This window comes from Carya illinoinensis, chromosome 1 (genome assembly GCF_018687715.1).
Source record: "Carya illinoinensis cultivar Pawnee chromosome 1, C.illinoinensisPawnee_v1, whole genome shotgun sequence".
NCBI lineage: Eukaryota > Viridiplantae > Streptophyta > Magnoliopsida > Fagales > Juglandaceae > Carya > Carya illinoinensis.
Window position 1 is genome coordinate 8117310 of NC_056752.1, and position 14467 is coordinate 8131776.

At 37.6% G+C, this 14467-nt stretch overlaps 1 protein-coding gene across 1 annotated transcript; it reads left to right on the forward strand.

Annotated features, from left to right (window-relative positions):
* Positions 1–3942: 3942 nt before the first annotated feature.
* LOC122302634 (tryptophan N-monooxygenase CYP79A68-like) lies at positions 3943–13346 on the forward strand. The gene is made up of 3 exons (XM_043114023.1): positions 3943–4967; positions 5473–5738; positions 12955–13346. The coding sequence occupies exons 1-3, from the start codon at positions 3943–3945 to the stop codon at positions 13344–13346; spliced, it is 1683 nt and encodes a 560-aa protein (XP_042969957.1).
* Positions 13347–14467: the final 1121 nt, after the last annotated feature.

The window sequence follows — 14467 nt, forward strand, 5'->3', positions numbered from 1 at the left end:
ATGCAGGCCTGCTTAACTCTTGATTAGCCTCCAGTTTAATCACCATAGGCGAATGGTCTAAGGTAGTCTTGGGGAGGTATTGAGTAGTAGCTTGCAGAAACTGAATTAAGCAATTAGAATCCATTAAAATCCTATCCAATTTCACCCAGCTCTGAGCTAAGCCTTCTTGGCCATTACACCATGAAAGACAATTCCTTTCCGTATACATATCAAGCAAACCGCCACTTTGAATCCATACATTGAAACCATCCATGGCTCCACACGACCGTGGTCTTCCCCCTCTATGTTCACTCTTCGAGCGAATAATGTTAAAGTCACCACTGACAACCCAAGGTAGACCTGAATTGCCAGTTCCATCTAAATTAGCCCACAGCTCCCCTCTAGCCATCTGATTACATTTGCCATATACAAATGTCAAGATCAAATCTTTACTCTCATCCATTACATGTAAATTAATAAATTGATTACTCATCCATGAAACATGGACCACGACGTCATTGCACCACATGACCCAGATCTTCCCCACATGAACTTCATTTGTAATAAACTGATCACACATAAATCATTGAGGAAAATTATGGACCCTACCGGTAACTGTAAAAGGCTCAAATAAGGCCACTACTTTCGGCTTGTATTTCAAAATCAATTTCTTTAATCTTCTCGACGAAGTTCCAATCCCTCATATATTCCATACAAAATACGGACCAATCATAAATTAAGTTTTAAAGGCTGAGACACCACCCTTTTTGAACTCCTTACTTTCTCTTTCTTTATTCGTCTACCATCCCTAGATTTGTCCTCAACCTTCGAATCTGATACAATTTCTTTTGGATTAACCAGTAAGGGGTTGTCATCATCTTCCCCTCTCTCTGAATGCGGACCATCCTCCTGAACCAATTCATTACCAAATTCATCCAGAGGCAGAGACTCAACTTAAATAAATTCATCCTCCACTCTCACTGCACCAACCATCGATGCCTCTAAAATAATAGGTGGAAACATCTCCACATGACTAGTGGTGTCATTCTACCTTCTCTTCTTCTCGTTCTATAGCATCATTCACCATCGTATGGGAGGGATCACCCTCATATTCTTTGACGATCACCTCACCAGATCCCACTCCCTCTAAGCCTTCTTTCCCCACACCAACACCCGCTTCCTAAGCATCCTCAATCCTCCCCTCAGGTCTATCTTCCTTTTCAATATGTCCTAACTTTGCATGTACCATTTCAAGTGTACTCAACTTTTTCGACTCATCTCTTGTCGTGTCTTCAAACTCTCCTATTTTTTTCTTTGCCTTTCGACTCAATATCTGGCACCTTGACCAAATCTTGATCCGGTGAAGCCACTTCTTTCAATTTCAACGTTTTCAACTCTTTCTGCAATTTTGTTTTAAGGCCCCCTTGAAATCTGCATGTTTTATCATTATGACCCTGTTTCTTACATTGACAACAGAAGGCAGGCACAGTTTCATAGACGATTTCTTGTTTCTAACTCGTCGACTGTCCTGGCGCCCCAATCCATAATGAATGTAAAGGGGCTAGCGATGCATCCATTTCCAAACAAACTCTAGTTCCATCTGTACTCGTCGCACAACTTGTGGCGTTATCCCTTCTAAAAAATTTACCAATCGGTGAAGGAAGTGTCTTTAGCAGCGATAAATGACAAAAATTTGGTGGGGGCCCAGGAAGGACCACCCACACGGGAACTCTAAAAGGTTCTTCCTCTTCATTGAAGAAAGGAGTCCATATGAAAGCCCGGTATTGCACCCCATCTATCTCACAGGTTTCCCTTGAGAGTCCTTTGTTAAAATCATCTTTTGATGCCATTATAACAAAAACATTACGTGGTGTCCTCATCGTTGAAACCATAGACTGCCCAGCAAGGCCCCAGGGGCTACGAATGAAAGATCTAATAGAGTCAATGGACGGACGCATCCTCAAAAACTTCAGAACCATAGAGAAACGAAATGGCTCAGCTGAACGATCTATCTCTTCTTTAGAGAAAAGGAAGCAGACCTCTCCATCTATTACTTTTGGGGACCGAAAAGGTACATCCACCTCCAGTAAGGGCTGAGGGGCAGTTGTAAAACCATGTTAGCAAATGATTGAGGACTGCCTACTTGTGAAGGCAAGGCCTCAGCGGCTACCATGCAACGAGAAAACAGATACCCTAGCAGAGAACGCTCCAATATGGAAAGTTACGTAAAAATCGCTTGGTTGTCTATTTGAGACTTATAACTAACATTATACTTGAGCATGATTTGTATATACTTGAGCATGATGCCCATATTCCATCTATTGATTGTCTTGCATCAGCTATTTTGAGTTGTGGTAATGATTCTCTTAGCAAAAATATAATTGTAAAAGTAAAAACAGATGGGACTGGGCCAAAAATGATCATAAATAATCTTGAAATTGAGCACAACTCTTTTACATAAGGGCCTTTCTTTCTTATTATATACATTAGTATCTAGAATTAAATCGGTGTCCTACCTCATCTAGAAAATGAGCTATTCATACAGATCCAAGGTTAAAAAAAAAGAAAAGAGAGAGAGAGTTAAAAACAATAATATTATATATAGTTTTGAACTGTGTAGTTCATACATATTTTATTTTTGAAAAAAAAAATGTAAGGGTCACTAATAAAAAATAATATATATATTTTTATATAAATTTATCTTTATTTTATAAAAAAAATATAAAAACTATATATTCTAAGACTCTAAAAATAAATTTTTATCTTAAATAATATGAACACTAAACATAAATTACACTTGATCTAAAGAAATGAAAAATCATTTTTATTACAGTAATAATAGACCACACATCGTCCTTTGATCCCATCAAATTATTTGATGGGACCAAAATTTAAAGTAGATCAAAATGCAATTATAAGCTAAAAAAACGTGTTAGTAGTACTAGTACTACTGTCCGGTGGAGATAATTTCCAGTTGATAATGGCTTTTCTCTTTCTTTTTATCTTTTTCATCCGACCTACTTATGTGCATGGTTGATCTTTGTGTGTATTTCCCATACATGATACAGTGCCAAACGTACGGCTCATACGTGGACACGAGAGACTTCTTGCATGTACTCGTGATTAGCGTTCATGAGGGTCCGAGTTTCAGTCTTTTTAACACTTCCCTGATCAAGACGACTTCTTATATTTTTTTTTTTCAATTTCATATACATTTAAATTAAGAAAAATGCTAGTTTGCCCTATATTTTTATCTTTTAGATTTGACCTCTACATTTTAAGTCTTTTTAATAGTTAAGGAAGTGAATATTAATGTGTGTGTATATATATATATTGTAAAATATTTAAAGAAGTTTAAAAAATTATAAAATTAAGAAAATGAAAAAAAGGTACAAATACATTAGAGGACGGCCGAGCATTTTTGCCAACACTTTTTTTGTTTTGTATTTTATTTAAATTTAGTGATTAAGTAAGTGGTTTTTATAGGTATTGTAAATTTTATTTTTTTTAAAAAATATTTAGAAATAGAAAGGTCAAAAAATAAAATAAATTTGTTTAAACTAGAATCTTCAACTAGAATCTAGGGCCATCCACCGCCCCTAGCAAGCTACCTGCCCGTACACTTCTCCTTATGCTTCACGTGTACCATACCATGATTTACATGCCTTTGCCTCCCTGCAGTTAGCCTAGGATCACCACCTCGTCACACGACTTCGAAGAATACTACTCTATAAATTCGTGCCTTTTGTCTCCATGATTTCAGAGATAAGTCAGGGCAGAAAATAATCCTCAGCTCGAGAAAGAGTTCTGCTTAGTGCTCTCCACTTTCCTAAAGTTGTCATTCAAATAAAGTTGGTTCTCTTGATCTCCTGTATGCATTAACTTATAGCCTACCAAGCATGTACATTCGCAAACAATATACCTAGAAAAGAAGCCATGCTTTCTTCCTTGCTGATCTTTACCATGAGGGACGTGATCAACCATGGTTATGGTTCCTCAGAAAAAATGTTGCCGATGCGTTTAACCATGATCCCAGCCTTTCTTACCATGCTCATTTTTCTTTTTCCTCTCATATTGATCAAATGGAAATTCCATGGAAAAAGCTGCAAGCAAACTCCAGCACTCCCACCGGGCCCAACTCCGTGGCCAATAGTCGGAAACCTCCCAGAAATGTGGAGGAATAAGCCCGCATTTCGGTGGATACATGGCCTTCTGGAATCACTCAATACGGAGATCGCTTGTATACGTCTAGGAGGTGTTCATGTTATTCCGGTAACTTCACCGGAACTTGCCCGGGAGTTCTTGAAAAAGCACGATATCGTGTTTGCATCAAGACCTCTTTTTTTGTCGAATAAATATGCTAGTCGCGGCTTTAAGTCGACAGTTTTGGTGCCGTGGGGAGATCAATATAAGAAGATGAAAAAGTTGGTGGCTTCTCAGATAATCAACTCAAAAACAACTCAGTGGCTACTCAATAAGAGGACCGAAGAAGCTAATAATCTTGTTCGTTTCATTTATAATCAATGTAAGAATGCTGCGATTGATCATAGCCTTGCTGATGATCAGTCAATTAGTGGTTCACTTGTGGACGTGAGACTTGCTACACGTCATTACTGTGGAAATGTCATTGGGAAGATGATATTCAACAGAAGGTACTTTGGCAAAGGAAAGAAGGATGGAGGACCTGGAGTTGAGGAAGTAGAACACATTGAATCACTTTTCACCATACTCATCCATCTTAGTGCATTTGCTTTATCAGATTACTTGCCATGCTTAACAGCACTAGATTTAGATGGTCATGGGAAGATTGTAAGTGAGGCTATGAAGATCGTTACTAGTTATGAAGATCCGATCGTCGATGACAGACTACGGCAATGGAGAGACGAGGAGAAGACGGAGGCCGAGGACTTGCTCGACGCTTTCATTTTGGCAAAGGATTCGAATGGGAAAGCAGCTTTTTCAGTGGAAGAGATCCAAGCTCAAATCACGGTAAGATAAAAATTAAATATAATAAGAATACCTAATACCATGCATTTTTAATATCAATAAATTTATTCATCGTTTATTTTCTCATCATCCTCTCGTCATCCTAAAATATAATATTAAATAATTAGTTCATAAGTAAAATATAAGAAATTGTCTTTAATCATCTAATATCATATCATAAGATGATGAGAGGCTAGAAATGATGATAATTGAGATAATAAACAGCATTACTCTTTTAATATATAACATTGCAAGATACTTCACATCTTTCATAAATCCTAAATAGTGTTTTTCTCTCCTATTTTAAATATCCACACTAATATTAGTATTGTAGAAAATATCTAAATTTAACTAAATGATTTATATAAATCTAATTTGAACTCTTATTCCTCGAAGCTTTTTTCCCCCTTAAAAAAACGCCATTAATAATAAGATTTAATTGGATTGTTTTCAATAATTAATATCTATCAATAATTTACTTGAATTGTTTTCAATCATGTGCGTGCAAGAACTGATGCTTGCAACAGTGGATAATCCTTCCAACTGCATAGAGTGGACACTAGCAGAAATGCTCAACCAACCAGAGCTCCTACAAAAAGCTGTAGAAGAAATTGACAGGGTGGTTGGAAAGAAGAGATGGGTTGAAGAATCCGATATTCCACAGCTCAATTATGTGAAGGCTTGTGCAAGGGAAGGTTTCCGGCTTCACCCAGTTGCACCCTTTAACGTCCCTCATGTCTCAATGCAAGACGCGACTGTGGCTGGCTATTTCTGTTAAATATTTTAACATGAACATTAATAAACGGATTTTCGATTTCATATGATCCACAATAATAAACAGTAATAAATAAATGCGCACCTTTCTCCATCAGTTTGATGAAGAATAAATCTAACTATGAGAGAAGGATCACCCTAACAACTTTGCCTCACAAGTGTCTCACGATGGCAAAATGCACTCTGATGTTGTAGGTGAGAACCCTTTAATCCCTCAGTGCTATTTATAGATTTCTGACCATCAAGAAATCTAAGAGTTTGTATCTGACTATAACTAGAGATAGAGTTTTAATCTTATCTCTTAGGATTTCTCTTATCCCGTTATCACTCATCCTTAATCTGATAGACTTGAGCTATTTCAAATTCTATTAAGATGGGTGTGTGGGACATAGAGTTTAAATAAAACTCTTACATTCTCCCACTTGGCCCATACGCCCATAAAATAATATTTTCCGTTCATGGGTTTATTACAGGAATTAACCATACTGCGCAAATTCATTTCCTGAAACTTTCATAGCTCAAAGTACATTACATGAGTTCTGTAATATCAATGTTAAATCAACTACTGATGCGAGTCATGGTGGTCCTTTGTTATATAATCAACAAATTCCCTTCCATGTACCACAACACCAGCAACCAATTTTACATGATCTTTAATTGGGATAATTAAGGCTAATACCGTAATGCCTTGGGTTCCAATTCATGTCTATTGCAGACATTATCTTGTCACCATTCTTCCAAACCATTCAATGTACAAAGAATTGGAAAGACAAGAAAACAGAAACCAAACAACCATAATAGATATCATTAAGTGTCCAAAACAAAATAAAAGATCTACGAGCTCAATAATATGTTTACATCATAAGACCCATTCTGTCAACATGTTCTTTAAACTGTTTCGCTACTAGACCCTTTGTTAATGGGTCTGCTATCATAAGCGTAGTACTAATATGTTCTATGGACACTGTCTGTTTCTGTACTTCCTCCTTGACACTTAGGTATTTGAGCTCCATGTGTTTAGCACCTTTAGAATACCTATCATTTTTGGAGAAAAACACTGCAGAGGAATTATCACAATAAATTCTCAGCGGCCATTCTATAGAGTCAACAACTCCAAGCCCTGAGATAAAGTTCCTCAGCCATAAACCATGCACTGTGGCCTCAAAGCATGCCACAAACTCAGCCTCCATTGTTGATGAAGCAGTGATAGTTTGCTTCATACTTTTCCATGAGATCGCTCCACCGGCTAGTAGGAAAACATATCCAGAAGTAGATTTCCTACTATCAGAACAACCGGCAAAATCAGAGTCTGAGTATCCAATTACCTCTAAGTTGTCAGTTCTCCTAAAGGTAAGCTGGTAATCCTTAGTTCCTTGCAGATATCGCAATACCCTCTTTGCTGCTTTCCAATGAGACATCCCTGGGTTACTCTGGTAACGCCCAAGCATGCCAACTGCAAAACTGATGTCTGGTCTCGTGCAAATCTGTGCATATATCAAGCTCCCCACAACCGAAGCATAGGGGATTTTTGCCATCTCTTTACGCTCCCACTCAGTTTTAGGACATTGTGATAGGCTAAACTTACCACCTTTTGATATCGGAGTATAAAGTGATGAGCAACTTTTCATGCCAAATCTCTCAAGAACTCTTTCTATGTAATTTTTCTGAGACAATCCCAACAGTCCTTGTTTTCGATCCCAGAGGATTTCAATTCCGATCACAAAGGATGCCTCACCCATATCTTTCATTTCAAAGTTCTTAGATAGAAAACGCTTGGTTTCATAAAGTAAGCCAAGATCACTACTAGCCAACAAGATATCATCAACATACAGGATCAAAAATATAAACTTGCTCCCACTGACCTTTAGGTATATACATCGATCAACGATGTTTTCTTTAAAGCCAAAGGCAGTAATGGTATCATTGAACTTTAAGTACCACTGTCGGGAAGCTTGTTTAAGCCCGTATATTGATTTCTTAAGCTTACATACTAGGTGATCTTTGCCCTTTTCTGAGTAGCCCTCTGGCTGCTCCATGTAGACCACTTCATCCAAACTTCCATTTAGAAAAGCTGTTTTCACATCCATCTGGTGTAACTCTAAATCAAAATGAGCCACCAATGCCATAATGATTCTGAATGAGTCCTTTTTAGATACTGGAGAAAAGGTCTCTTTGTAATCAATGCCTTCTTTCTGGGTGAAACCCTTAGCAACAAGTCTGGCCTTATGTCGTTCGACGTTGCCTTTAGAGTCGCGTTTGGTCTTAAAGACCCATTTACACCCGACTCTTTTACACCCTTTAGGCAACTCAACGAGATCCCAAACTTGATTTTGATCCATGGATTTCAACTCTTCTTTCATGGCATCGATCCATTTACTAGAATCACATCTCTCTATAGCTTGTGAAAACGTTAGTGGATCTTCACTTGTCCCAATGTCAAATTCAGATTCTTGGAGATATACCACATAGTCTACTGAAATAGCAGGTCTCCGATCTCTCTGAGATCTGCGTAAGACTATCTGTTCTGGTAACTCCAAACTTGGTTCATCAGTGATATTATCATTCTGAGATGGGTGATCATTTTCTTGTTCCAATGTATCATTGTGATGATTAATTAGAGGAACCATTATCTTTTCTGAGGATGTAGGTATGGGGACATCTACTCCTACTTCCTCAATGATCACATCTCTAGGTTCTATTTTTCCACTGATTTCGCCAAGTTCAATGAATTTGGCATTCCCTGTTTCCACTATTCTCGGACTGTGATTAGGACAGTAAAACCTATCCCATTTGGATCTCTTTGGGTAGCCAATAAAGTATCCACTTACTGTTCTGGGATCCAATTTCTTTTCATGTGGGTTGTAAAGTCTCGCTTCTGCTGGGCAACCCCAAACGTGCATGTGTCTTAAACTTGGTGTCCTACCAATCCATAGCTCGAAAGGAGTTTTTGGAACTGACTTACTAGGAACCCGGTTTAAGATATAAGTTGCCGTCTTAATGGCTTCACCCCACAATGATTTGGGTAAGGTAGAATTGCTTACCATACTTCTGACCATATCCAATAAAGTCCGATTACGCCTTTCAGCAACACCGTTCTGCTGTGGCATCCCTGGCATCGTGTACTGTGCAACAATGCCATGTTGTTCTAGAAGTTTGGCGAATGGGCCAGGGTTACGACCCGATTCGTCATACTTTCCATAGTATTCTCCACCTCGATCCGACCTGATGATTTTCACCTTTCTATCTAACTGTCTTTCCACCTCCATGAGAAATACCTCAAGTACTGAAACAGCTTGAGATTTCTCATGTAGCAGATAGATATATCCAAACCGTGAAAAATCATCTATAAAGGTAATAAAATACTTTTCTCCACCAAAACATTCAGTGGAGAATGGTCCACATATATTTGTGTGAATTATTTCAAGAAACTCTTTACTTCTTGTGGCACCTTTCTTAGTATGTTTGGTTTGCTTTCCTTTAATGCAATCCACACATACTTCAAGATTAGTAAAATCTAAATGCGGAAGTATCCATTCTTTTACTAATCTCTCTAACCTTTCTTTGGAGATGTGCCCCAATCTCTTATGCCACAAGTCATAAGAATGTTCATTCATCATGTTTCTTTTAGTTCCAATACACATTTCATGGTTATGGGTATAGGTATTATGAATAAATGTATTATCGAGACAAAGTCGATAAAGACCATCGGAAAGAAACCCAGAACCAATAGATAAAGAGTCTCTGAACAAATTGAAACTACCATTGTGAAATGAAAAGGAATAACCATCAGAGTCTAATCTAGAAAGGAAAATTAAATTACGCCTCACAGAAGGCACAAAAACTGTGTTATGAAGGTCTAAACAATGACCAGTACTCAAAACTAAACGAAAAGTCCCTATGGCCAAAACTTCAGCCTTATTCTCATTTCCCATAAAAATGAATCGCTCACTGGGGCTTGGTGTTTGGCTTGTAAGGTATCCCTGCATGGTTATAGAAACATGAACATTAGCACCTGAATCTAGCCACCAAGAATTAGTAGGAACATTTACAAGGTTTGATTCAAAACAGACAAGGGCAAGAGGCTTACCCTTCTTTTCAAACCAAGCCTTACGTTTCTGACACTCAGATTTCATGTGTCCATTTTTCCCACACCAGTAGCATTTGGTACTACTATGTTGAACCTGATTAACATTTCCAGGCTCCTTTCCTCTTGGTGGTCCAATTCGTTTCTTTTTACTATAATGGTGCTTTTTCTTTCCAGCTTCTTTGGTCACAAAATTAGCAGAGTAATGCCCTTGTTGTTTCAGTCTTACTTCCTCCTGAACTACCATACTTGCCAGCTCATTCACATTCCATTTATCCTTAATAGAATTATAATGCATCTGGAATGGACCATACTGAGGTGGCAATGAGTTCAGAACAAACTGAACAATAAAGGACTCCTCTACCTTCATTCCCAGGGTTTGTAATCTAGCGGCAATATTTGTCATTTCAAGGATATGCTCTTGCATTCCTTTGGCTCCATCATATTTCATGGTGGTAAGTCTAGCCATCAGTGTTCCTGCTAAAGACTTATCTGCAGACTTAAATCTCTCCTCAGTATTTTTCAAAAAACTTTGGGCATCCTCAACACTAGGGAGTGAATTTTTAATATTTTCAGATATGATCATTTTCATGAACATTAGACTCAGCCTGTTTGATCTCTCCCACTGCTTGAATGACTCTTTCTCATCCCTATTACTCTCTTCAGTGAGGGGTGGGGTTTTGGACTTGTAAGGGATGAGTCCAGGTTAAGGACCCCTAAGGTGAATCTGACTCGCTCAACCCACTCAGAAAAATTAGAGCCATTCAAAACAGGAACTGATGAAGTTTGTGAATGTAATGAAGTCGGTACATTTACTGCAAGAAAATATTCGTCACATAATGCTTTGAGTTAGACACTTATAAATAATAATCAGAATTTAAATAATTATGGATGAACTAGTAGTGTCATCAAAACCCTCCTTTGGGAGTAGATCTTAATACACAAAGTGTTCTCACCAATATTAAATTCTGTGGATGAACTAAGTGTATCATCAGAATTCTCCTTTGGGAGTAAACTCTGACATACAAATTGTTCCCTCAAACTTTTCTTTTGATGGATGAACTAGTAGTGTCATCAAAACCCTCCTTTGGGAATAGATCTTGACACACAAAATTGTTCACTCTATCATATCCACCTTACTATGGAATTTAATGATTGTGCACCAAAATTGAAGAAAATCTTGTACCTTTGGGCAACCAAGTTTTTCTTTAATTTTAATGAAAATTATTTGTCCATATTGGATAAATAATTATATATATAACATGATAATAAGAGCCAATTCATACATGTATTTTATGTATGTAATAATAATATGCATATGACATTTAATAAAATGTAATACATGTATTTAACAATAATATCATGCAAATAACATTTAATAAAATTTAATGCATGTATGTAACAATAATAACATGCACATAACATTTAATCAAACTTTTCATACATGTAAATAACAATAATAACATGTATAAATAAATAAATAAAATTCGGAATTTTTTTTTTAATATTAAAATAATAATATTTTAATCTGACCGGTCCGGTCCGGGTCTGAATCGGACCGGTTCAGCAAACTGGACCGCAACCAAGTCAACTGGATGTGTTGACTCGGCCGGAGCTACTGTACAGGCCGATTGCTCTCTTTTTTTTTTTTTTTTTTTTTTTTTTGTTCTTTTCTTGGGTTGGGCCACATCAGTGGCCCATAGGCCCGTTACTATGCTATCGGGCTGGACCAGAATTCCAGCTCAAGCACTTTACCCTTCTGGATTCAAACCAATTTAAACACTTGGACTGGGCCAAGGCCCACGGCCCACAGCCCAAACCTTTTATAAAACCTAGCCTTATCAGTCCTTATATCTATTCTTCTTCTTCTTAGGAAAAACAGCGCCGCACCAGTTCCTTCCGTCTACAATCACCAAGCTCCACCTCTCACGGCAACTAACAGTGGCCCTCGCGGGCAAGGAGGAGAACGACAAGGCATTCTCAGCCTCTACCCGTCGTCGAGGTCTACCTCCTCTGCACCTCCTTTCTTTTTTTTTTTTTTTTTTTAAACCACGGAACCACTGCGGCAGTGGGCTTTAGAGCCCTCTGCCACCGTTATAGGGACGCCGGTTAGGAGCTCAACTCCTCCTCCCAGCGCCAACTTACACCTCATCTCCGACGAAAATCTTGAACAAGCAGGAGCGGTGCCCATTCGGGACTATACAGCCCCTTTACGCCGCCTCTCAAGGCCAACTCCTGCACACCGCCGGCGTGCTAAGCCACCATTAGCCACCATACACGGTGGTCTGCCCTACACCCAGCGGCTTTCTCCACCCCTCAACATTTCTTCCCATCGCAGCACAGTATAAAAAACAAAGAAATTTACAACAATGCACGATTTAACAAAGGAAAGTGATCTGAAAGCATTAAGCATGATTGGAAGGAAAAACGTGAGGGAGTTTTTCTTCCTCCAGCACAGACTCAATTCGGCAAAAGTAAAAAAAAAAAAAAAAAAAAACACCGAAATGATGTGCGTATCTTCGTTGTTTGGGACCTTTGGGTCTTTCACAGAATAGATGTAATCCCATCGTAAAAATTCTCTTCTCATATCGTAAAATCAATATATTCAGTCTTTCGCAATATAGTAAAATCATAAAATACGAAAGCACATATTTACTGCATATTTTATTGAGATCATAAAAAATCTACAACCTAAAGCTCTGATACCACATGTTAAATATTTTAACATGAACATTAATAAACGGATTTTCGATTTCATATGATCCACAATAATAAACAGTAATAAATAAATGCGCACCTTTCTCCATCAATTTGATGAAGAATAAATCTGACTATGAGAGAAGGATCACCCTAGCAACTTTGCCTCACAAGTGTCTCACGATGGCAAAAGGCACTCTGATGTTGTAGGTGAGAACCCTTTAATCCCTCAGTGCTATTTATAGATTTCTGACCATCAAGAAATCTAAGAGTTTGTATCTGATTATAACTAGAGATAGAGTTTTAATCTTATCTCTTAGGATTTCTCTTATCCCGTTATCACTCATCCTTAATCTGATAGACTTGAGCTATTTCAAATTCTATTAAGATAGGTGTGTGGGACATAGAGTTTAAATAAAACTCTTACAATTTCATCCCGAAAGGAAGTCATGTCATCTTGAGCCGATATGGTCTCGGCCGCAACCCTCGCGTCTGGAAAGAACCCTTTAGGTTCAAACCAGATCGGCATCTGAAGAAGGAGGATGGATCATCAATGGCCGATGATCGGGAGGTGGAACTTGCAGAGCATGAGCTGCGCTTCATTTCGTTCAGTACGGGAAGGCGAGGTTGCATGGGCATCGCGCTCGGCTCTGCCATGACTATGATGCTTTTGGCAAGGCTTCTTCAAGGATTTTCCTGGAGTTTGCCGCCGAACCAAGAGGAGATTGACCTCTCTGAGTCCGCGAATGAACTTTTCATGGCCAAACCCTTACTTGCACATGCAAAGCCACGTTTGGCAGCTTCACTTTATCCTGCTGAAGAATAATTATTAAGAAAAATACTTCGTCTAGGAAATGATCAAAAGATATTTCGTCTAGGAAATGGACGCTATACATAGTACTATGTATCTATGTAGTAGTGTTCATACTTTTTAGTTGGTCGGTCCTTAATTTCTACGTTTTAGTTTGAAGGACACAGTTGGATTTCTTGTTTCTTCTAGGCGGGTTGATGAGTGCCTATGCATGGGCTCTTGAGTCTTGTGTTAATCAATAATTTTCTGTACGGACGTAAGTACTTGCAATGTATAATGGAGTAATCAATAAAATAACTCTTACCAATAAATTATTTAGCTTTTAAAACAGAGCACAATTTTGTTATGAAATACTCCTCTTGTTTCGTGGGAAGACAAGATCGAGAAACACGTTGATCAATATATATCATTTGACTGAGTACTTTTTAAAATAGAGCTATAAATTGATTAAATGCCCCACGTCATTAAATTGATTAGAGCTAGGTGATAAAATTATGAAATAAAGGCAAAAGTTTCGGTTGCCATAAAACACGAGTAGAATTGGGAAAATCCAAAGGCATGCAATTACTCCATCTGCAAGAGAGAAGATTATTGTCAATGCTTGACACCAGAGCTGACCTAACTTAGACGCTGTTTGGATTGAAAAATACTCTTAATTCATTTTATCTCATATCATCTTATAATTATAATTTTTTTAAATTCTTACACAAAATATAATAAAAAATTCAACATTTTCAAATCTCAAAATAATAATAATATTAAGAAATAATATTATAATAATATTTTATTTAACTTTTAATTTTAATCTAAAACCATCTTATCTCATATCACTATCCAAATAACCTCTTAAAGGGATCAGTACAATATGTAGACCACATAATAAAATAACAATGGTTACTTTCATTTTGCTCTCTCTAGAAGACTCTACAACAAATCCACTTTATATTAAAATCTTGGAATAAATTTGAATAGAATTCTACGAGAAATATGGCATTTCCCCAAAGGCAAAATTCATGGCAAAAAGCAGACTTTTTATAAAAAAACCATTTTCCCATAAAATCTTACCGTGGAAAACTAGTGTGTAAAACTCGCTGTAAAAAGTATTATAGCCCACAAAATGTTTAATTCGTGGGTAA

Excerpts from the sequence above, each read along its gene's own strand:
- LOC122302634 (XM_043114023.1), top strand. The coding sequence starts at position 3,943 with ATGAGGGACGTGATCAACCATGGTTATGGTTCCTCAGAAAAAATGTTG. Across the intron at positions 4,968-5,472 it reads GAGATCCAAGCTCAAATCAC|AGAACTGATGCTTGCAACAG; the intron begins GGTAAGATAAAA and ends CATGTGCGTGCA. Across the intron at positions 5,739-12,954 it reads GACTGTGGCTGGCTATTTCT|TCCCGAAAGGAAGTCATGTC; the intron begins GTTAAATATTTT and ends CTTACAATTTCA.